Genomic DNA, 27,746 nt, shown 5'->3' with positions numbered 1-27,746 from the left:
TGTTGTCCTCACGGCCCAACCCTTTCATAGAGGTCCTCCAGGAATGTAAGGAGACGCTCGGTGTTGTACGGCCCAACCCTTTCATAGAGGTCCTCCAGGAATGTAAGGAGACGCTCGGTGTTGTACGGCCCAATTAGCGGGTTGTGTAACAGCAATCCAACAGAGGATATTGCAGCACACATTGTGATGTTGGCACCCCTCTGGCCCGGGACATCCACCCCTCTGGCCCGGGACATCCACCCCTCTGGCCCGGGACATCCACCCCTCTGGCCCGGGACATCCATCCCTCTGGCCCGGGACATCCACCCCTCTGGCCCGGGACATCCACCCCTCTGGCCCGGGACATCCACCCCTCTGGCCCGGGACATCCACCCCTCTGGCCCAGGACATCCACCCCTCTGGCCCAGGACATCCACCCCTCTGGCCCGGGACATCCACTGTGACTCTTCTTCCCCAATCACATCCCTTCCTCGCCGTCGTGTTCTGGCCAAGTTGAAACCAGCCTCGTCCACAAAGATGAATATGTGGGGTGATCGCCTGGTTTCAATCTCCATGACTCTCTAAAATAAATCCCCATGGCAACATAAGAGTTAGGCTATGACGGTAGTTTACATCATACCTAAACAACATGCCATCGTCTGCCTCTGCCCTGTTTTGGTTCTGTTCAGAACCAGTTCTGTATGTTATAGTCATCTTACCTGGACATAGTGGTTCCTGAGGTGCTTGACTCCATCAGAGTTCCTCTCCAAGGAGACAGTGTTCAGAGTTCCTCTCCAAAGGGGGACAGTGTTCAGAGTTCCTCTCCAAAGGGGGACAGTGTTCAGAGTTCCTGGGGGACAGTGTTCAGAGTTCCTCTCCAAAGGGAGACAGTGTACAACTGCTTCATCCTGACTTTATGTTGCTTCAGGACTCTAGAAATACTGGTTACGTTGTGAATATTTCCAAATGTAATGTTGTCTGCCCCAAACACTCTGTCCTGAATCTTCTGTGAGTTTTATGCCATCGTTACCGATGACCTTATCAACGATTGTAGTTTCCTGCACAGCAGTGAAAGTCCTACCTCTCCTTCCTGTGGGAGGTAACCGTTGGGTCCCAGGCAGAAATACTAAAACAATCAGACACAAGCGGGTTTGGAGGCTCAATTGACTTCTGTAATGTGCAGTTCAGTCAGATGCAGAATGCACATCTTACCTGGTGTTTTGCCGGAAATGTCTCACTCTGTGGTTTGTCTGCACTCTCAGACCAGCCTCTCTCATTGATAGACCATGATTTATTACAGGATCAATTATAGCAGCCCTAATCTCATCTGAGACTACAGCTCTTCCTCTCAGTCTTCTTCCACCACGTATACGTACTCTTCTTCCTCTCCCAGCCACTCTTCTTCCTCTGTCAGCCACTCTTCTTCCTCTGTCAGCCACTCTTCTTCCTCTGTCAGCCACTCTTCTTCCTCTGTCAGCCACTCTTCTTCCTCTGTCAACCACTCTTCTTCCTCTGTCAGCCACTCTTCTTCCTCTGTCAACCACTCTTCTTCCTCTGTCAGCCACTCTTCTTCCTCTCCCAGCCACTCTTCTTCCTCTGTCAGCCACTCTTCTTCCTCTCCCAGCCACTCTTCTTCCTCTGTCAACCACTCTTCTTCCTCTGTCAGCCACTCTTCTTCCTCTCCCAGCCACTCTTCTTCCTATGTCAACCACTCTTCTTCCTCTGTCAACCACTCTTCTTCCTCTGTCAACCACTCTTCTTCCTCTGTCAACCACTCTTCTTCCTCTGTCAACCACTCTTCTTCCTCTGTCAACCACTCTTCTTCCTCTGTCAACCACTCTTCTTCCTCTGTCAGCCACTCTTCTTCCTCTGTCAGCCACTCTTCTTCCTCTGTCAACCACTCTTCTTCCTCTGTCAACCACTCTTCTTCCTCTGTCAACCACTCTTCTTCCTCTGTCAACCACTCTTCTTCCTCTGTCAACCACTCTTCTTCCTCTGTCAACCACTCTTCTTCCTCTGTCAACCACTCTTCTTCCTCTGTCAACCACTCTTCTTCCTCTGTCAACCACTCTTCTTCCTCTGTCAGCCACTCTTCTTCCTCTGTCAGCCACTCTTCTTCCTCTGTCAGCCACTCTTCTTCCCTCTGTCAGCCACTCTTCTTCCTCTGTCAGCCACTCTTCTTCCTCTGTCAGCCACTCTTCTTCCTCTGTCAACCACTCTTCTTCCTCTGTCAGCCACTCTTCTTCCTCTGTTAGCCACTCTTCTTCCTCTGTCAACCACTCTTCTTCCTCTGTCAACCACTCTTCTTCCTCTGTCAACCACTCTTCTTCCTCTGTCAACCACTCTTCTTCCTCTGTCAACCACTCTTCTTCCTCTGTCAGCCACTCTTCTTCCTCTCCCAGCCACTCTTCTTCCTCTCCCAGCCACTCTTCTCCCTCTCCCAGCCACTTCTCTATCTCTGGCTGGGTCCATGTTTACATTACAGTACAGCATTCTTCCTAAAATGTCCCCTTTTGTATAGATGGTAATGACATTGAAAGACTAACACCTGGGTAGGTGTTCAGCTACAATGAGAGTCAGATGTGGTTGGTCTAATTGTTTTGATAGGATTTCATTTTTTAGATGTGGAATATATTTCACTACGGCATTAAAGTAGAAACGTGGCAAATTGCTGTCTTATTATGTTATGTTTTGAACAGTTTTGAAAAGAGTACGATAACATGTGTAAATTGGCCTGTAGGGACATAGAGTTCTGGTGGTGGTCGTGTACCTTGGTGTGTGTGTGTGTGTGTGTGTGTGTGTGTCTGGTGGTCGTGTGTGTGTGTGTGTATGTGTGTTTGTGTGTGTACGTGTGTGTGTGTGTGTGTGTGTGTGTGTGTATGTGTGTGTGTGTGTGTGTGTGTGTGTGTGTGTGTGTGTGTGTGTGTGTGTGTGTGTGTGTGGTGGTGGTGTGTGTGTGTGTGTGTGTGTGTGTGTGTGTGTGTGTGTGTGTGTGTGTGTGTGTGTGTGTGTGTGTGTGTGTGTGTGTGTGTGGTGGTCGTGTGTGTGTGTGTGTGTGTGTGTGTGTGTGTGTGTGTGTGTGTGTGTGTGTGTGTGTGTGTGTGTGTGTGTGTGCGCGTGTGTGTGTGTGTGTGTGCGTGTGTGTGTGTGTGTGTGTGTGTGTGTGTGTGTGTGTGTGTGTGTGTGTGTGTGTGTGTGTGTGTGGTGGTTGTGTCTGAGTGAGAAAATAATTCACGACATTTGAAAGATGAAGTCATTGAATTCATTTTGTGCCAAAACAATGAAACACGATCCGCAGTTTTAGTCCACATAGAGACTGATGTTGTGATCCACAGTTTAGTCCACATAGAGACTGATGTTGTGATCCACAGTTTAGTCCACATAGAGACTGCTGTTGTGATCCGCAGTTTTAGTCCACATAGAGACTGATGTTGTGATCCGCAGTTTAGTCCACATAGAGACTGCTGTTGTGATCCGCAGTTTTAGTCCACATAGAGACTGATGTTGTGATCCGCAGTTTTAGTCCACATAGAGACTGATGTTGTGATCCGCAGTTTTAGTCCACATAGAGACTGATGTTGTGATCCTCAGTTTTAGTCCACATAGAGACTGCTGTTGTGATCCGCAGTTTTAGTCCACATAGAGACTGATGTTGTGATCCGCAGTTTTAGTCCACATAGAGACTGCTGTTGTGATCCGCAGTTTTAGTCCACATAGAGACTGATGTTGTGATCCACAGTTTAGTCCACATAGAGACTGATGTTGTGATCCGCAGTTTAGTCCACATAGAGACTGATGTTGTGATCCGCAGTTTAGTCCACATAGAGACTGATGTTGTGATCCACAGTTTAGTCCACATAGAGACTGATGTTGTGATCCACAGTTTAGTCCACATAGAGACTGATGTTGTGATCCGCAGTTTTAGTCCACATAGAGACTGCTGTTGTGATCCGCAGTTTTAGTCCACATAGAGACTGCTGTTGTGATCCGCAGTTTTAGTCCACATAGAGACTGATGTTGTGATCCGCAGTTTTAGTCCACATAGAGACTGATGTTGTGCAAAGAGTTGTGAAAAAGTGACCTAAGTTTTGAGAAATTGGTCCTAGCGATGGTTAAAAACTGTTATACTGAAGCTTATACTAAATACAACACATTATTTAGACTGATCACTACTTCAGGGTCCCTCAGCCGTAACGTCACTACTTCAGGGTCCCTCAGCCGTAACATCACTACTTCAGGGTCCCTCAGCCGTAACATCACTACTTCAGGGTCCCTCAGCCGTAACGTCACTACTTCAGGGTCCCTCAGCCGTAACATCACTACTTCAGGGTCCCTCAGCCGTAACGTCACTACTTCAGGGTCCCTCAGCCGTAACATCACTACTTCAGGGTCCCTCAGCCGTAACATCACTACTTCAGGGTCCCTCAGCCGTAACGTCACTACTTCAGGGTCCCTCAGCCGTACCATCACTACTTCAGGGTCCTCAGCCGTACCATCACTACTTCAGGGCCCTCAGCCGTAACATCACTACTTCAGGGTCCCTCAGCCGTAATGTCACTACTTCAGGGCCCCTCAGCCGTACCATCACTACTTCAGGGTCCCTCAGCCGTAACGTCACTACTTCAGGGCCCCTCAGCCGTACCATCACTACTTCAGGGCCCCTCAGCCGTACCATCACTACTTCAGGGTCCCTCAGCCGTAACATCACTACTATGAAGAGGGAGGGTGGACTGTAGGCTGAAGAGGGAGGGTGGACCTTAGGCTGAAGAGGGAGCGTGGACTGTGGGCTGAAAGGGGAGGGTGGACTGTGGGCTGACAGAGAGAGACAGAGAGAGACAGAGAGACAGAGAGACAGAGAGACAGAGAGACAGAGAGAGAGAGGCGAGTAACAGACGGGGTTGATTGGATCCAGTTAATCGTTAGTAATGATACAGACACACACACATACTCCCACACACGTAGTTACACAGACAATGATTTGACCTCAGAAACACAAACAGGTACTGTAGAATTAATTAGTATCTAATCAAACAAACATAACCACCTCTACAGCAACACAAGCCCAGGTTTCTAGATGAGATTAGACCCCACGGTACTGGGACAGATAAGCATCCCTGCTGTGTGTGTGTGTGTGTGTGTGTGTGTGTGTGTGTGTGTGTGTGTGTGTGTGTGTGTGTGTGTGTGTGTGTGTGTGTGTGTGTGTGTGTGTGTGTGTGTGTGTGTGTGTGTGTGTCTGGGTAGTGACATTGTCAGAATGAGACAGAATAGATGTTAATTTGTGTAAAGCCCATGGGGATAGACAGAGAGGAAGGAGGGAAGGAGATTCAGCATGCCTGTGAGCGTGTGTCATCAAGTCTCCCTTCAATAATGTGTTTCTCAAGTTTTCATACATTGGACAGGAGGTTAGGAAGTGCAGCTCAGTTTCCACCTCATTTTGTGGGCAGTGGGCACATAGCCTGTCTTCTCTTGAGAACCATGTCTGCCTTCGGCGGCCTTTCTCGGTTGCAAGGCTATGCTCACTGAGTCTGTACATAGTCAAAGCTTTCCTTAAGTTTGGGTCAGTCATATTGATCAGGTATTCTGCCGCTGTGTACTCTCTGTTTAGGGCCAAATGGCATTCTAGTTTGCTCTGTTTTTTTTGTTCATTGTTTCCAAGTAATTATCTTTTTGTTTTCTCATGATTTGTTTGGGTCTAATTGTGCTGCTGTCCTGGGGCTCTGTGGTGTATACTTGTGTTTGTGAACAGAGCCCCAGGTCTCTCTCTCTCTCTCCCTCTCTCACTCTCTCACTCTCTCTCTCTCTCTCTCTCTCTCTCTCTCTCACTCTCTCCCTCTCTCCCTCTCCCTCTCACGCTCTCCCTCTCCCCTCTCTCTCTCCCTCTCTCTCTCTCTCTCTCTCTCTCTCTCTCTCCCTCTCTCTCTCTCTCTCCCTCTCTCTCTCTCTCTCCCTCTCTCTCTCTCTCCCTCTCACGCTCCCTCTCACGCTCTCCCTCTCACGCTCTCCCTCTCACGCTCTCCCTCTCACGCTCTCGCTCTCTCGCTCTCTCGCTCTCCCTCTCCTCTCCTCTCTCTCTCTCTCTCTCTCTCTCTCTCTCTCTCTCTCTCTCTCTCTCTCTCTCTCTCTCTCTCTCTCTCTCTCTCTCTCTCACGCTCTCACGCTCACGCTCTCTCACGCTCTCTCACGCTCTCACGCTCTCAGAGAGTGCATCATAGCATATTTATGTATTCTCTCTCTCCCTCCCCTCCCCCTCTCTCAGATATGCACGGGACATTCATGGTGTTGCTTCCTCTCAGCATGATCATCATGGTTGTTGGGGGACTGATGGGGTTCATCGGCCTGCTGGCCAGAGCTTACCTACTACTGCTGATGACTGGTGTAATGCTACTACTGGGAGGTAAGCACCTTATACCTTATACCCTACACCCTATACCCTATACAATATACCTTATACCCTATACCCTATACCCTATACCTTAAACCATATACCTTATACCCTATACAAGATACTTTATACCTTATACCCTATACCTTATACACTACACCTTATACCCGATACCTTACACCCTATACACTATACCCTATACCCTATGCCTTATACCCTATACCCTACATCCTATGCCTTATACCCTATACCCTATACCTTATACCCAATGCCTTATACCATACACCTTATAGCCTACACTCTACACCCTATACCCTATACCCTACACCCTAAACCTTATACCCTACACCCTATACCCTACACCCTACACCCTATTGATTTGGTCCTAATCTATGGATTTCACAAGACTTAGACTACAGGTATTTGTTGTCCCTTTATTTAACGGCAGATTGTTACCTCGTCAGCTCGGGGATTTGATATAGCGACCTTTCAGTTAGTGGCCCAACGCTCTAACCACTAGGCTACCCTGCCACCTCTACACTCTAACCACTAGGCTACCCTGCCACCTCTACACTCTAACCACTAGGCTACGCTGCCACCTCTACACTCTAACCACTAGGCTACCCTGCCACCTCTACACTCTAACCACTAGGCTACACTGCCACCTCTACACTCTAACCACTAGGCTACCCTGCCACCTCTACACTCTAACCACTAGGCTACCCTGCCACCTCTACACTCTAACCACTAGGCTACCCTGCCACCTCTACACTCTAACCACTAGGCTACCCTGCCACCTCTACACTCTAACCACTAGACTACCTACCACCTCTACACTCTAACCACTAGGCTACCCTGCCACCTCTACACTCTAACCACTAGGCTACGCTGCCACCTCTACACTCTAACCACTAGCCTACCCTGCCACCTCTACCCTCTAACCACTAGGCTACGCTGCCACCTCTACACTCTAACCACTAGGCTACCCTCCACCTCTACACTCTAACCACTAGGCTACCCTGCCACCTCTACACTCTAACCACTAGGCTACCCTGCCACCTCTACACTCTAACCACTAGGCTACCCTGCCACCTCTACACTCTAACCACTAGGCTACGCTGCCACCTCTACACTCTAACCACTAGGCTACCCTGCCACCTCTACACTCTAACCACTAGACTACCTACCACCTCTACACTCTAACCACTAGGCTACCCTGCCACCTCTACACTCTAACCACTAGGCTACGCTGCCACCTCTACACTCTAACCACTAGGCTACCCTGCCACCTCTACACTCTAACCACTAGGCTACGCTGCCACCTCTACACTCTAACCACTAGGCTACCCTGCCACCTCTACACTCTAACCACTAGGCTACCCTGCCACCTCTACACTCTAACCACTAGGCTACCCTGCCACCTCTACACTCTAACCACTAGGCTACCCTGCCACCTCTACACTCTAACCACTAGACTACCTACCACCTCTACACTCTAACCACTAGGCTACCCTGCCACCTCTACACTATAACCACTAGGCTACCCTGCCACCTCTACACTCTAACCACTAGGCTACCCTGCCACCTCTACACTCTAACCACTAGGCTACCCTGCCACCTCTACACTCTAACCACTAGGCTACCCTGCCACCTCTACACTATAACCACTAGGCTACCCTGCCACCTCTACACTCTAACCACTAGGCTACCCTGCCACCTCTACACTATAACCACTAGGCTACCCTGCCACCTCTACACTCTAACCACTAGCCTACCCTGCCACCTCTACACTCTAACCACTAGGCTACGCTGCCACCTCTACACTCTAACCACTAGGCTACCCTGCCACCTCTACACTCTAACCACTAGGCTACCCTGCCACCTCTACACTCTAACCACTAGGCTACCCTGCCACCTCTACACTCTAACCACTAGGCTACCCTGCAACCTCTACACTCTAACCACTAGGCTACCCTGCCACCTCTACACTCTAACCACTAGGCTACCCTGCCACCTCTACACTCTAACCACTAGACTACCTACCACCTCTACACTCTAACCACTAGGCTACCCTGCCACCTCTACACTCTAACCACTAGGCTACGCTGCCACCTCTACACTCTAACCACTAGGCTACCCTGCCACCTCTACACTCTAACCACTAGGCTACGCTGCCACCTCTACACTCTAACCACTAGGCTACCCTGCCACCTCTACACTCTAACCACTAGGCTACCCTGCCACCTCTACACTCTAACCACTAGGCTACCCTGCCACCTCTACACTCTAACCACTAGGCTACCCTGCCACCTCTACACTCTAACCACTAGACTACCTACCACCTCTACACTCTAACCACTAGGCTACCCTGCCACCTCTACACTATAACCACTAGGCTACCCTGCCACCTCTACACTCTAACCACTAGGCTACCCTGCCACCTCTACACTCTAACCACTAGGCTACCCTGCCACCTCTACACTCTAACCACTAGGCTACCCTGCCACCTCTACACTCTAACCACTAGGCTACCCTGCCACCTCTACACTCTAACCACTAGGCTACGCTGCCACCTCTACACTCTAACCACTAGGCTACCCTGCCACCTCTACACTCTAACCACTAGGCTACCCTGCCACCTCTACACTCTAACCACTAGGCTACCCTGCCACCTCTACACTCTAACCACTAGGCTACCCTGCCACCTCTACACTCTAACCACTAGACTACCTACCACCTCTACACTCTAACCACTAGGCTACCCTGCCACCTCTACACTATAACCACTAGGCTACCCTGCCACCTCTACACTCTAACCACTAGGCTACCCTGCCACCTCTACACTCTAACCACTAGGCTACCTGCCACCCCTACACTCTAACCACTAGGCTACCCTGCCACCTCTACACTCTAACCACTAGGCTACCCTGCCACCTCTACACTCTAACCACTAGGCTACCTACCACCTCTACACTCTAACCACTAGGCTACCTGACACCCAACACTCTAACCACTAGGCTACCCTGCCACCTCTACACTCTAACCACTAGGCTACCTGACACCAAACACTCTAACCACTAGGCTACCTACAACCTCTACACTCTAACCACTAGGCTACCCTGCCACCTCTACACTCTAACCACTAGGCTACCCTGCCACCTCCACACTCTAACCACCCAGGCTACCTACCACCTCTACACTCTAACCACTAGGCTACCCTGCCACCTCTACACTATAACTACTAGGCTACCCTGCCACCTCTACACTCTAACCACTAGGCTACCCTGCCACCTCTACACTCTAACCACTAGGCTACCCTGCCACCTCTACACTCTAACCACTAGGCTACCCTGCCACCTCTACCCTCTAACCACTAGGCTACCCTGCCACCTCTACACTCTAACCACTAGGCGCCCCTGCCACCTCTACACTCTAACCACTAGGCTACCCTGCCACCTCTACACTCTAACCACTAGGCTACCCTGCCACCTCTACACTCTAACCACTAGGCTATCTACCACCTCTACACTCTAACCACTAGGCTACCCTGCCACCTCTACACTCTAACCACTAGGCTACCCTGCCACCTCTACACTCTAACCACTAGGCTATCTACCACCTCTACACTCTAACCACTAGGCTACCCTGCCACCTCTACACTCTAACCACTAGGTTACCCTGCCACCTCTACACTCTAACCACTAGGCTACCCTGCCACCGCTACACTCTAACCACTAGGCTACCCTGCCACCTCTACACTCTAACCACTAGGCTACCTGCCACCTCTACACTCTAACCACTAGGCTACCTACCACCTCTACACTCTAACCACTAGGCTACCCTGCCACCTCTACACTCTAACCACTAGGCTACCTACCACCTCTACACTCTAACCACTAGGCTACCTGACACCCAACACTCTAACCACTAGGCTACCCTGCCACCTCTACACTCTAACCACTAGGCTACCCTGCCACCTCTACACTCTAACCACTAGGCTACCCTGCCACCTCTACACTCTAACCACTAGGCTACCCTGCCACCTCTACACTCTAACCACTAGGCTACCCTGCCACCTCTACACTCTAACCACTAGGCTACCCTGCCACCTCTACACTCTAACCACTAGGCTACCTACCACCTCTACACTCTAACCACTAGGCTACCCTGCCACCTCTACACTATAACTACTAGGCTACCCTGCCACCTCTACACTCTAACCACTAGGCTACCCTGCCACCTCTACACTCTAACCACTAGGCTACCCTGCCACCTCTACACTCTAACCACTAGGCTACCCTGCCACCTCTACACTCTAACCACTAGGCTACCCTGCCACCTCTACACTCTAACCACTAGGCTACCCTGCCACCTCTACACTCTAACCACTAGGCGCCCCTGCCACCTCTACACTCTAACCACTAGGCTACCCTGCCACCTCTACACTCTAACCACTAGGCTACCCTGCCACCTCTACACTCTAACCACTAGGCTATCTACCACCTCTACACTCTAACCACTAGGCTACCCTGCCACCTCTACACTCTAACCACTAGGCTACCCTGCCAACTCTACACTCTAACCACTAGGCTACCCTGCCACCTCTACACTCTAACCACTAGGCTACCCTGCCTCCTCTACACTCTAACCACTAGGCTACCTACAACCTCTACACTCTAACCACTAGGCTACCCCGCCACCTCTACACTCTAACCACTAGGCTACCCTGCCACCTCTACACTCTAACCACTAGGCTACCTACCACCTCTACACTCTAACCACTAGGCTACCCTGCCACCTCTACACTCTAACCACTAGGCTACCCTGCCACCTCTACACTCTAACCACTAGGCTACCCTGCCACCTCTACACTCTAACCACTAGGCTACCCTGCCACCTCTACACTCTAACCACTAGGCTACCTGACACCAAACACTCTAACCACTAGGCTACCTACAACCTCTACACTCTAACCACTAGGCTACCCTGCCACCTCTACACTCTAACCACTAGGCTACCCTGCCACCTCTACACTCTAACCACTAGGCTACCTGACACCAAACACTCTAACCACTAGGCTACCTACAACCTCTACACTCTAACCACTAGGCTACCCTGCCACCTCTACACTCTAACCACTAGGCTACCTGACACCAAACACTCTAACCACTAGGCTACCTACAACCTCTACACTCTAACCACTAGGCTACCCTGCCACCTCTACACTCTAACCACTAGGCTACCCTGCCACCTCCACACTCTAACCACTAGGCTACCTACCACCTCTACACTCTAACCACTAGGCTACCCTGCCACCTCTACACTATAACTACTAGGCTACCCTGCCACCTCTACACTCTAACCACTAGGCTACCCTGCCACCTCTACACTCTAACCACTAGGCTACCCTGCCACCTCTACACTCTAACCACTAGGCTACCCTGCCACCTCTACCCTCTAACCACTAGGCTACCCTGCCACCTCTACACTCTAACCACTAGGCGCCCCTGCCACCTCTACACTCTAACCACTAGGCTACCCTGCCACCTCTACACTCTAACCACTAGGCTACCCTGCCACCTCTACACTCTAACCACTAGGCTATCTACCACCTCTACACTCTAACCACTAGGCTACCCTGCCACCTCTACACTCTAACCACTAGGCTACCCTGCCAACTCTACACTCTAACCACTAGGCTACCCTGCCACCTCTACACTCTAACCACTAGGCTACCCTGCAAACCTCTACACTCTAACCACTAGGCTACCCTGCCACCTCTACACTCTAACCACTAGGCTACCCTGCCACCTCTACACTCTAACCACTAGGCTACCCTGCCACCTCTACACTCTAACCACTAGGTTACCCTGCCACCTCTACACTCTAACCACTAGGCTACCCTGCCACCGCTACACTCTAACCACTAGGCTACCCTGCCACCTCTACACTCTAACCACTAGGCTACCTGCCACCTCTACACTCTAACCACTAGGCTACCTACCACCTCTACACTCTAACCACTAGGCTACCCTGCCACCTCTACACTCTAACCACTAGGCTACCTACCACCTCTACACTCTAACCACTAGGCTACCTGACACCCAACACTCTAACCACTAGGCTACCCTGCCACCTCTACACTCTAACCACTAGGCTACCCTGCCACCTCTACACTCTAACCACTAGGCTACCCTGCCACCTCTACACTCTAACCACTAGGCTACCCTGCCACCTCTACACTCTAACCACTAGGCTACCTGCCACCTCTACACTCTAACCACTAGGCTACCCTGCCACCTCTACACTCTAACCACTAGGCTACCTACCACCTCTACACTCTAACCACTAGGCTACCCTGCCACCTCTACACTATAACTACTAGGCTACCCTGCCACCTCTACACTCTAACCACTAGGCTACCCTGCCACCTCTACACTCTAACCACTAGGCTACCCTGCCACCTCTACACTCTAACCACTAGGCTACCCTGCCACCTCTACACTCTAACCACTAGGCTACCCTGCCACCTCTACACTCTAACCACTAGGCTACCCTGCCACCTCTACACTCTAACCACTAGGCGCCCCTGCCACCTCTACACTCTAACCACTAGGCTACCCTGCCACCTCTACACTCTAACCACTAGGCTACCCTGCCACCTCTACACTCTAACCACTAGGCTATCTACCACCTCTACACTCTAACCACTAGGCTACCCTGCCACCTCTACACTCTAACCACTAGGCTACCCTGCCAACTCTACACTCTAACCACTAGGCTACCCTGCCACCTCTACACTCTAACCACTAGGCTACCCTGCCTCCTCTACACTCTAACCACTAGGCTACCTACAACCTCTACACTCTAACCACTAGGCTACCCTGCCACCTCTACACTCTAACCACTAGGCTACCCTGCCACCTCTACACTCTAACCACTAGGCTACCTACCACCTCTACACTCTAACCACTAGGCTACCCTGCCACCTCTACACTCTAACCACTAGGCTACCCTGCCACCCCTACACTCTAACCACTAGGCTACCCTGCCCCCTCTACACACTAACCACTAGGCTACCCTGCCACCTCTCCACCCTAACCACCAGGCTACCCTGCCACCTCTACACTCTAACCACGAGGCTACCCTGCCACCTCTACACTCTAACCACTAGGCTACCCTGCCACCTCTACACTCTAACCACTAGGCTACCCTGCCACCTCTACACTCTAACCACTAGGCTACCCTGCCACCTCTCCACCCTAACCACCAGGCTACCCTGCCACCTCTACACTCTAACCACTAGACTACCCTGCCACCTCTACACTCTAACCACTAGGCTACCCTGCCACCTCTACACTCTAACCACTAGGCTACCCTGCCACCTCTACACTCTAACCAATAGACTACCCTGCCACCTCTACACTCTAACCACTAGGCTACCCTGCCACCTCTACACTCTAACCACTAGGCTACCCTGCGACCTCTACACTCTAACCACTAGGCTACCCTGCCACCTCTACACTCTAACCACTAGGCTATCTACCACCTCTACACTCTAACCACTAGGCTACCCTGCCACCTCTACACTCTAACCACTAGGCTACCCTGCCAACTCTACACTCTAACCACTAGGCTACCCTGCCACCTCTACACTCTAACCACTAGGCTACCCTGCCTCCTCTACACTCTAACCACTAGGCTACCTACAACCTCTACACTCTAACCACTAGGCTACCCTGCCACCTCTACACTCTAACCACTAGGCTACCCTGCCACCTCTACACTCTAACCACTAGGCTACCTACCACCTCTACACTCTAACCACTAGGCTACCCTGCCACCTCTACACTCTAACCACTAGGCTACCCTGCCACCTCTACACTCTAACCACTAGGCTACCCTGCCACCTCTACACTCTAACCACTAGGCTACCCTGCCACCTCTCCACCCTAACCACCAGGCTACCCTGCCACCTCTACACTCTAACCACGAGGCTACCCTGCCACCTCTACACTCTAACCACTAGGCTACCCTGCCACCTCTACACTCTAACCACTAGGCTACCCTGCCACCTCTACACTCTAACCACTAGGCTACCCTGCCACCTCTCCACCCTAACCACCAGGCTACCCTGCCACCTCTACACTCTAACCACTAGACTACCCTGCCACCTCTACACTCTAACCACTAGGCTACCCTGCCACCTCTACACTCTAACCACTAGGCTACCCTGCCACCTCTACACTCTAACCAATAGACTACCCTGCCACCTCTACACTCTAACCACTAGGCTACCCTGCCACCTCTACACTCTAACCACTAGGCTACCCTGCGACCTCTACACTCTAACCACTAGGCTACCCTGCCACCTCTACACTCTAACCACTAGGCTACCCTGCCACCTCTACACTCTAACCACTAGGCTACCTGCCACCCCTACACTCTAACCACTAGACTACCCTGCCACCCCTACACTCTAACCACTAGACTACCCTGCCACCTCTACACTCTAACCACGAGGCTACACTGCCACCTCCACACTCTAACCACTAGACTACCCTGCCGCCTCGACACTCTAACCACTAGACTACCCTGCCCCCTCTACACTCTAACCACTAGGCTACCATGCCGCCTCTACACTCTAACCACTAGGCTACCTGCCACCTCAACACTCTAACCACTAGGCTACCTGCTACCTCTACACTCTAACCACTAGGCTACCTGCCACCTCTACACTCTAACCACTAGGCTACCATGCCACCTCTACACTCTAACTACTAGGCTACCTACCACCTCTACACTCTAACCACAAGGCTACCTGACACCCAACACTCTAACCACTAGGCTACCTACAACCTCTACACTCTAACCACTAGGCTACCTGCCGCCCAACACTCTAACCACTAGGCTACCATGCCACCTCTACACTCTAACCACTAGGCTACCTACCACCTCTACACTCTAACCACAAGGCTACCTGACACCCAACACTCTAACCACTAGGCTACCTACAACCTCTACACTCTAACCACTAGGCTACCTGCCGCCCTACACTCTAACCACTAGGCTACCTGACGCCTGAGGATGTCCCTGTGTCTCCCTAGTGGTCAGTATGTCCCTGTGTCTCCCTAGTGGTCAGTATGTCCCTGTGTCTCCCTAGTGGTCAGTATGTCCCTGTGTCTCCCTAGTGGTCAGTATGTCCCTGTGTCTCCCTAGTGGTCAGTATGTCCCTGTGTCTCCCTAGTGGTCAGTATGTGTCTCCCTAGTGGTCAGTATGTCCCTGTGTCTCCCTAGTGGTCAGTATGTCCCTGTGTCTCCCTAGTGGTCAGTATGTGTCTCCCTAGTGGTCAGTATGTCCCTGTGTCTCCCTAGTGGTCAGTATGTCCCTGTGTCTCCCTAGTGGTCAGTATGTGTCTCCTTAGTGGTCAGTATGTGTCTCCCTAGTGGTCAGTATGTCCCTGTGTCTCTCTAGCTGTCAGTATGTCCCTGTGTCTCCCTAGTGGTCAGTATGTCCCTGTGTCTCCCTAGTGGTCAGTATGTCCCTGTGTCTCCCTAGTGGTCAATATGTCCCTGTGTCTCCCTAGTGGTCAATATGTCCCTGTGTCTCCCTAGTGGTCAATATGTCCCTGTGTCTCCCTAGTGGTCAATATGTCCCTGTGTCTCCCTAGTGGTCAATATGTCCCTGTGTCTCCCTAGTGGTCAATATGTCCCTGTGTCTCCCTAGTGGTCAATATGTCCCTGTGTCTCCCTAGTGGTCAATATGTCCCTGTGTCTCCCTAGTGGTCAATATGTCCCTGTGTCTCCCTAGTGGTCAGTATGTCCCTGTGTCTCCCTAGTGCCCAGTATGTCCCTGTGTCTCCCTAGTGCTCAGTATGTCCCTGTGTCTCCTTAGTGGTCACTATGTGTCTCCCTAGAGGTCAGTATGTCCCTGTGTCTCCTTAGTGGTCAATATGTCCCTGTCATTTGGTATTTTATCAGTAAACTCCTTTCCCCATTTCTCTCCACACCTCCCTCCCTCCCTCCCCTCCCTCCCCCTCCCTCCCTCCTCCCTCCCTCCCTCCCTCCCTCCCTCCCTCCAGCTCTGTCCTCACTAACAGGGGTGAGTGTGTACATGGCCTACTCTGCTGCAGTCTTCCAGGAGGCTCTGTGTCTGGCTGAGCAGATGGGGGTCAATATGGAGGGGGTCCAGATCCTGTTTGGCTGGTCTCTGGTCCTGTCCTGGATCTCTAGTGGAACACAGCTATTCACCTCCGCTGGCTTCCTGCTGGCCTGCAGAACCATCACTACACAGAGACAGGAACTGAAATTATGAGACATGGAGGGAGGGGGAGAAGCAGGAGGAGAGAGAGGGAGGAGGCTTCCTGCTGGCCTGCAGAACCATCACTACACAGAGACAGGAACTGAAATTATGAGACATGGAGGGAGGGGGAGAAGCAGGAGGAGAGAGAGGGAGGAGGAAAGAGAGGGAGGAGGAGAGAGAGGGGGAGGAGGAGAGAGAGGGGGAGGAGGAAAGAGAGGGAGGAGGAGGAAAGAGAGGGAGGAGGAGGAAAGAGAGGGAGGAGGAGAGGGAGGGAGGAGGAGAAAGAGAGAGGGGAGGAGGAGAGAGAGGGGGAGGAGGAGAGAGAGGGGGAGGAGGAAAGAGAGGGAGGAGGAGAGGGAGGGAGGAGGAGGAGAGAGAGGGGGAGGAGGAGAGAGAGGGGAGGAGGAAAGAGAGGGGGAGGAGGAGAGAGAGGGGGAGGAGGAGAGAGAGGGGGAGGAGGAGAGAGAGGGGGAGGAGGAGAGAGAGGGGAGGAGGAGAGAGAGGGGGAGGAGGAAAGAGAGGGAGGAGGAGAGGGAGGGAGGAGGAGAGAGAGGGGGAGGAGGAAAGAGAGGGAGGAGGAGAGAGAGTGAAGAGGAGAGAGAGGGAGGAGGAAAGAGAGGGCGGAGGAAAGAGAGGGAGGAGGAAAGGGAGGGAGGAGGAGAGAGAGTGAAGAGGAAAGAGAGGGAGGAGGAGAGAGAGTGAAGAGGAGAGAGAGGGAGGAGGAAAGAGAGGGAGGAGGAGAGGGAGGGAGGAGGAGAGAGAGTGAAGAATGGCATATATTATTATTATTATATTATTAAGAGGAAAGAGAGGGAGGAGGAGAGAGAGTGAAGAGGAGAGAGAGGGAGGAGGAAAGAGAGGGCGGAGGAAAGAGAGGGAGCGAGAGAAGCAGGAGGATGGAGGGAGAAAAAAACAAACATGTTTTCTTGAATTTTTACAACTTTGACTTTGCAGCTGGCCTATCTATGGGGAAAATCACTCCGTTCTGCCTCCAGGACAAGACTCATGACAATAAACGTTGACCTGCATCCTTGATGCAATGCAACTCGGTCCTCTCTCTTGTCTTGACATATTCATTTGATTGGTTAAGACACAAGGTGTACCTGGAGGAGGAGTGTTCATGTAACCGGGAAAAAGATCACACAGTTAAAGGGGGACAATCTGTGATTGCTACATCCATCTTCTAGACACTTTTAGTGGTGGTGTGAACACATTGATGTTTGAACTGCAGATTTCCCCTTTAAGTGTACTTGCATGGAGGAGAGTGGCTTGATGTGGCCAGGAAGGAAACACCCTTCCCTGCACCACCTTAACTGGCTCCCAGTCAAACTACACCTCGCCTACAAGAAACTACACCACTCCTACAAGAAACTACACCACACCTACAATAAACTACACCACTCCTACAAGAAACTACACCTCGCCTACAAGAAACTAAACCACACCTACAATAAACTACACCACTCCTACAAGAAACTACACCTCGCCTACAAGAAACTACACCTCGCCTACAAGACACTACACCTCAGTTACAAGAAACTACACCTCGCCTACAAGAAACTACACCTCGCCTACAAGAAACTACACCTCGCCTGCAAGACACTACACCTCACCTACAATAAACTACACCACACCTACAATAAACTACACCACTCCTACAAGAAACTACACCTCGCCTACAAGAAACTACACCTCGCCTACAAGAAACTACACCTCGCCTACAAGAAACTACACCGCACCTACAAGGAACTACACATCGCCCTCAATGGTCTTGCCCCCTCATACCTCTCTGACTTCCAAAGCCCGATGTCTCGTGCTTTCAGCTGCCCCCGAACTCTACAACTCTTCCCCTAGCGACCTGCACCTCTGACTCCATCACCACTTCAAAACCAGATTCAAACCCACCTGTTCAGTCTGGCTTTCTCCTCAGTCTGGCTTTCTCCTCAGTCTGGCATTCTCCTCAGTCTGGCATTCTCCTCAGTCTGGCTTTCTCCTCAGTCTGGCATTCTCCTCAGTCTGGCTTTCTCCTCAGTCTGGCTTTCTCCTTAGTCTGGCTTTCTCCTCAGTCTGGCATTCTCCTCAGTCTGGCTTTCTCCCCAGTCTGGCATTCTCCTCAGTCTGGCATTCTCCTCAGTCTGGCTTTCTCCTCAGTCTGGCTTTCTCCTCAGTCTGGCTTTCTCCTCAGTCTGGCATTCTCCTCAGTCTGGCTTTCTCCCCAGTCTGGCATTCTCCTCAGTCTGGCTTTCTCCTCAGTCTGGCTTTCTCCTCAGTCTGGCTTTCTCCTCAGTCTGGCTTTCTCCTCAGTCTGGCTTTCTCCTCAGTCTGGCTTTCTCCTCAGCGTAGCCCAGCAAAACACAGCATCATATGATGCAAACTGCAAAAAAACAAAAAGGTTTTGGGTGAAATATTACTTTTAAAGGTAATTAGCTTCAAATATTATATTATTTTGATTGTCTTTTTTTATCCTATATTTTCCTGGGTCTGATTTTGCTGTAAAGTTTTCTTGGTTTTTAGAAAGGTACATTAAATTCAGACTGAAAACTAACACAATACACACATTCAGACAGAACACTGTTACAATACACACATTCAGACAGAACACTGTTACAATACACACATTCAGACAGAACACTGTTACAATACACACATTCAGACAGAACACTGTTACAATACACACATTCAGACAGAACACTGTTACAATACACACATTCAGACAGAACACTGTTACAATACACACATTCAGACAGAACACTGTTACAATACACACATTCAGACAGAACACTGACACAATACACACATTCAGACAGAACACTGTTACAATACACACATTCAGACAGAACACTGACACAATACACACATTCAGACAGAACACTGTTACAATACACACATTCAGACAGAACACTGACACAATACACACATTCAGACAGAACACTGTTACAATACACACATTCAGACAGAACACTGATACAATACACACATTCAGACAGAACACTGACACAATACACACATTCAGACAGAACACTGATACAATACACACATTCAGACAGAACACTGATACAATACACACATTCAGACAGAACACTGATACAATACACACATTCAGACAGAACACTGTTACAATACACACATTCAGACAGAACACTGATACAATACACACATTCAGACAGAACACTGATACAATACACACATTCAGACAGAACACTGTTACAATACACACATTCAGACAGAACACTGTTACAATACACACATTCAGACAGAACACTGTTACAATACACACATTCAGACAGAACACTGTTACAATACACACATTCAGACAGAACACTGTTACAATACACACATTCAGACAGAACACTGTTACAATACACACATTCAGACAACACTGTTACAATACACACATTCAGACAGAACACTGTTACAATACACACATTCAGACAGAACACTGATACAATACACACATTCAGACAGAACACTGTTACAATACACACATTCAGACAGAACACTGTTACAATACACACATTCAGACAGAACACTGTTACAATACACACATTCAGACAGAACACTGTTACAATACACACATTCAGACAGAACACTGTTACAATACACACATTCAGACAACACTGTTACAATACACACATTCAGACAGAACACTGTTACAATACACACATTCAGACAGAACACTGACACAATACACACATTCAGACAGAACACTGACACAATACACACATTCAGACAGAACACTGTTACAATACACACATTCAGACAGAACACTGTTACAATACACACATTCAGACAGAACACTGTTACAATACACACATTCAGACAGAACACTGACACAATACACACATTCAGACAGAACACTGTTACAATACACACATTCAGACAGAACACTGATACAATACACACATTCAGACAGAACACTGTTACAATACACACATTCAGACAGAACACTGTTACACTACACACATTCAGACAGAACACTGTTACAATACACACATTCAGACAGAACACTGACACAATACACACATTCAGACAGAACACTGTTACAATACACACATTCAGACAGAACACTGTTACAATACACACATTCAGACAGAACACTGATACAATACACACATTCAGACAGAACACTGCTACAATACACACATTCAGACAGAACACTGGAACACAATACACACATTCAGACAGAACACTGTTACAATACACACATTCAGACAGAACACTGGAACAATACACACATTCAGACAGAACACTGATACAATACACACAGAACACTGACACAATACACACATTCAGACAGAACACTGTTACAATACACACATTCAGACAGAACACTGTTACAATACACACATTCAGACAGAACACTGTTACAATACACACATTCAGACAGAACACTGGAACACAATACACACATTCAGACAGAACACTGATACAATACACACATTCAGACAGAACACTGACACAATACACACATTCAGACAGAACACTGACACAATACACACATTCAGACAGAACACTGTTACAATACACACATTCAGACAGAACACTGATACAATACACACATTCAGACAACACTGTTACAATACACACATTCAGACAGAACACTGTTACAATACACACATTCAGACAGAACACTGACACAATACACACATTCAGACAGAACACTGTTACAATACACACATTCAGACAGAACACTGTTACAATACACACATTCAGACAGAACACTGTTACAATACACACATTCAGACAGAACACTGTTACAATACACACATTCAGACAGAACACTGACACAATACACACATTCAGACAGAACACTGACACAATACACACATTCAGACAGAACACTGATACAATACACACATTCAGACAGAACACTGTTACAATACACACATTCAGACAGAACACTGACATAATACACACATTCAGACAGAACACTGACATAATACACACATTCAGACAGAACACTGTTACAATACACACATTCAGACAGAACACTGACACAATACACACATTCAGACAGAACACTGTTACAATACACACATTCAGACAGAACACTGACATAATACACACATTCAGACAGAACACTGTTACAATACACACATTCAGACAGAACACTGATACAATACACACATTCAGACAGAACACTGTTACAATACACACATTCAGACAGAACACTGATACAATACACACATTCAGACAGAACACTGTTACAATACACACATTCAGACAGAACACTGATACAATACACACATTCAGACAGAACACTGATACAATACACACATTCAGACAGAACACTGTTACAATACACACATTCAGACAGAACACTGTTACAATACACACATTCAGACAGAACACTGTTACAATACACACATTCAGACAGAACACTGTTACAATACACACATTCAGACAGAACACTGTTACAATACACACATTCAGACAGAACACTGTTACAATACACACATTCAGACAACACTGTTACAATACACACATTCAGACAGAACACTGTTACAATACACACATTCAGACAGAACACTGATACAATACACACATTCAGACAGAACACTGTTACAATACACACATTCAGACAGAACACTGTTACAATACACACATTCAGACAGAACACTGTTACAATACACACATTCAGACAGAACACTGTTACAATACACACATTCAGACAGAACACTGTTACAATACACACATTCAGACAACACTGTTACAATACACACATTCAGACAGAACACTGTTACAATACACACATTCAGACAGAACACTGACACAATACACACATTCAGACAGAACACTGACACAATACACACATTCAGACAGAACACTGTTACAATACACACATTCAGACAGAACACTGTTACAATACACACATTCAGACAGAACACTGTTACAATACACACATTCAGACAGAACACTGACACAATACACACATTCAGACAGAACACTGTTACAATACACACATTCAGACAGAACACTGTTACAATACACACATTCAGACAGAACACTGTTACAATACACACATTCAGACAGAACACTGTTACACTACACACATTCAGACAGAACACTGTTACAATACACACATTCAGACAGAACACTGACACAATACACACATTCAGACAGAACACTGTTACAATACACACATTCAGACAGAACACTGTTACAATACACACATTCAGACAGAACACTGATACAATACACACATTCAGACAGAACACTGCTACAATACACACATTCAGACAGAACACTGGAACACAATACACACATTCAGACAGAACACTGTTACAATACACACATTCAGACAGAACACTGGAACAATACACACATTCAGACAGAACACTGATACAATACACACAGAACACTGACACAATACACACATTCAGACAGAACACTGTTACAATACACACATTCAGACAGAACACTGTTACAATACACACATTCAGACAGAACACTGTTACAATACACACATTCAGACAGAACACTGGAACACAATACACACATTCAGACAGAACACTGATACAATACACACATTCAGACAGAACACTGACACAATACACACATTCAGACAGAACACTGACACAATACACACATTCAGACAGAACACTGTTACAATACACACATTCAGACAGAACACTGATACAATACACACATTCAGACAACACTGTTACAATACACACATTCAGACAGAACACTGTTACAATACACACATTCAGACAGAACACTGACACAATACACACATTCAGACAGAACACTGTTACAATACACACATTCAGACAGAACACTGTTACAATACACACATTCAGACAGAACACTGTTACAATACACACATTCAGACAGAACACTGTTACAATACACACATTCAGACAGAACACTGTTACAATACACACATTCAGACAGAACACTGATACAATACACACATTCAGACAGAACACTGTTACAATACACACATTCAGACAGAACACTGTTACAATACACACATTCAGACAGAACACTGTTACAATACACACATTCAGACAGAACACTGATACAATACACACATTCAGACAGAACACTGCTACAATACACACATTCAGACAGAACACTGGAACACAATACACACATTCAGACAGAACACTGTTACAATACACACATTCAGACAGAACACTGGAACAATACACACATTCAGACAGAACACTGATACAATACACACAGAACACTGACACAATACACACATTCAGACAGAACACTGTTACAATACACACATTCAGACAGAACACTGTTACAATACACACATTCAGACAGAACACTGTTACAATACACACATTCAGACAGAACACTGGAACACAATACACACATTCAGACAGAACACTGATACAATACACACATTCAGACAGAACACTGACACAATACACACATTCAGACAGAACACTGACACAATACACACATTCAGACAGAACACTGTTACAATACACACATTCAGACAGAACACTGTTACAATACACACATTCAGACAGAACACTGTTACAATACACACATTCAGACAGAACACTGATACAATACACACATTCAGACAGAACACTGTTACAATACACACAGAACACTGATACAATACACACATTCAGACAGAACACTGTTACAATACACACATTCAGACAGAACACTGATACAATACACACATTCAGACAGAACACTGACACAATACACACATTCAGACAGAACACTGATACAATACACACATTCAGACAGAACACTGACACAATACACACATTCAGACAGAACACTGGAACACAATACACACATTCAGACAGAACACTGATACAATACACACATTCAGACAGAACACTGTTACAATACACACATTCAGACAGAACACTGTTACAATACACACATTCAGACAGAACACTGATACAATACACACATTCAGACAGAACACTGACACAATACACACATTCAGACAGAACACTGTTACAATACACACATTCAGACAGAACACTGGAACACAATACACACATTCAGACAGAACACTGATACAATACACACATTCAGACAACACTGATACAATACACATATTCAGACAGAACACTGACACAATACACACATTCAGACAACACTGATACAATACACACATTCAGACAGAACACTGACACAATACACACATTCAGACAGAACACTGTTACAATACACACATTCAGACAGAACACTGGAACACAATACACACATTCAGACAGAACACTGATACAATACACACATTCAGACAACACTGATACAATACACATATTCAGACAGAACACTGACACAATACACACATTCAGACAACACTGATACAATACACACATTCAGACAGAACACTGATACAATACACACATTCAGACAACACTGATACAATACACACATTCAGACAGAACACTGACACAATACACACATTCAGACAGAACACTGTTACAATACACACATTCAGACAGAACACTGGAACACAATACACACATTCAGACAGAACACTGATACAATACACACATTCAGACAGAACACTGGAACACAATACACACATTCAGACAGAACACTGTTACAATACACACATTCAGACAACACTGTTACAATACACACATTCAGACAGAACACTGTTACAATACACACATTCAGACAGAACACTGCTACAATACACACATTCAGACAGAACACTGTTACAATACACACATTCAGACAGAACACTGTTACAATACACACATTCAGACAACACTGTTACAATACACACATTCAGACAGAACACTGTTACAATACACACATTCAGACAGAACACTGGAACACAATACACACATTCAGACAGAACACTGTTACAATACACACATTCAGACAACACTGTTACAATACACACATTCAGACAGAACACTGTTACAATACACACATTCAGACAGAACACTGTTACAATACACACATTCAGACAACACTGTTACAATACACACATTCAGACAGAACACTGTTACAATACACACATTCAGACAGAACACTGCTACAATACACACATTCAGACAGAACACTGTTACAATACACACATTCAGACAGAACACTGTTACAATACACACATTCAGACAGAACACTGGAACACAATACACACATTCAGACAGAACACTGTTACAATACACACATTCAGACAGAACACTGTTACAATACACACATTCAGACAGAACACTGATACAATACACACATTCAGACAGAACACTGTTACAATACACACATTCAGACAGAACACTGATACAATACACACATTCAGACAGAACACTGTTACAATACACACAGAACACTGACACAATACACACATTCAGACAGAACACTGTTACAATACACACATTCAGACAGAACACTGACACAATACACACATTCAGACAGAACACTGATACAATACACACATTCAGACAGAACACTGATACAATACACACATTCAGACAGAACACTGTTACAATACACACATTCAGACAGAACACTGTTACAATACACACATTCAGACAGAACACTGACACAATACACACATTCAGACAGAACACTGCTACAATACACACATTCAGACAGAACACTGTTACAATACACACATTCAGACAGAACACTGTTACAATACACACATTCAGACAGAACACTGTTACAATACACACATTCAGACAGAACACTGGAACACAATACACACATTCAGACAGAACACTGATACAATACACACATTCAGACAGAACACTGTTACAATACACACATTCAGACAGAACACTGTTACAATACACACATTCAGACAGAACACTGTTACAATACACACATTCAGACAGAACACTGCTACAATACACACATTCAGACAGAACACTGTTACAATACACACATTCAGACAGAACACTGTTACAATACACACATTCAGACAGAACACTGTTACAATACACACATTCAGACAGAACACTGCTACAATACACACATTCAGACAGAACACTGACACAATACACACATTCAGACAGAACACTGTTACAATACACACATTCAGACAGAACACTGTTACAATACACACATTCAGACAACACTGTTACAATACACACATTCAGACAGAACACTGCTACAATACACACATTCAGACAGAACACTGTTACAATACACACATTCAGACAGAACACTGTTACAATACACACATTCAGACAGAACACTGTTACAATACACACATTCAGACAGAACACTGATACAATACACACATTCAGACAGAACACTGCTACAATACACACATTCAGACAGAACACTGCTACAATACACACATTCAGACAGAACACTGTTACAATACACACATTCAGACAGAACACTGTTACAATACACACATTCAGACAGAACACTGACACAATACACACATTCAGACAGAACACTGTTACAATACACACATTCAGACAGAACACTGGAACACAATACACACATTCAGACAGAACACTGATACAATACACACATTCAGACAACACTGATACAATACACATATTCAGACAGAACACTGACACAATACACACATTCAGACAACACTGATACAATACACACATTCAGACAGAACACTGACACAATACACACATTCAGACAGAACACTGTTACAATACACACATTCAGACAGAACACTGGAACACAATACACACATTCAGACAGAACACTGATACAATACACACATTCAGACAACACTGATACAATACACATATTCAGACAGAACACTGACACAATACACACATTCAGACAACACTGATACAATACACACATTCAGACAGAACACTGATACAATACACACATTCAGACAACACTGATACAATACACACATTCAGACAGAACACTGACACAATACACACATTCAGACAGAACACTGTTACAATACACACATTCAGACAGAACACTGTTACAATACACACATTCAGACAGAACACTGTTACAATACACACATTCAGACAGAACACTGTTACAATACACACAGAACACTGACACAATACACACATTCAGACAGAACACTGACACAATACACACATTCAGACAGAACACTGTTACAATACACACATTCAGACAGAACACTGGAACACAATACACACATTCAGACAGAACACTGATACAATACACACA

The 27,746-nt window shown here is 47.0% G+C and overlaps 1 protein-coding gene across 1 annotated transcript in view; it reads left to right on the top strand.

The window, feature by feature from the left end:
• The window catches only part of LOC127919409 (transmembrane protein 114-like), a 53,416-nt gene extending 36,644 nt beyond the window's left edge, over positions 1 to 16,772 (top strand). The window contains exons 2-3 of the mRNA XM_052502917.1: positions 6,236 to 6,373; positions 16,444 to 16,772. Of these exons, the coding sequence (XP_052358877.1) occupies positions 6,238 to 6,373; positions 16,444 to 16,676 (369 nt within the window). The 5' untranslated portion in view covers positions 6,236 to 6,237 and the 3' untranslated portion in view covers positions 16,677 to 16,772. The remainder of the gene's footprint in view (positions 1 to 6,235; positions 6,374 to 16,443) is intronic.
• Positions 16,773 to 27,746: the final 10,974 nt, after the last annotated feature.

Source organism: Oncorhynchus keta, unplaced genomic scaffold (assembly GCF_023373465.1).
Source record: "Oncorhynchus keta strain PuntledgeMale-10-30-2019 unplaced genomic scaffold, Oket_V2 Un_contig_16572_pilon_pilon, whole genome shotgun sequence".
NCBI classification, from domain to species: Eukaryota; Metazoa; Chordata; class Actinopteri; order Salmoniformes; family Salmonidae; genus Oncorhynchus; species Oncorhynchus keta.
Note: the sequence above shows the minus strand (reverse complement) of the source record. Positions and strands in the feature narration are given on the sequence as shown.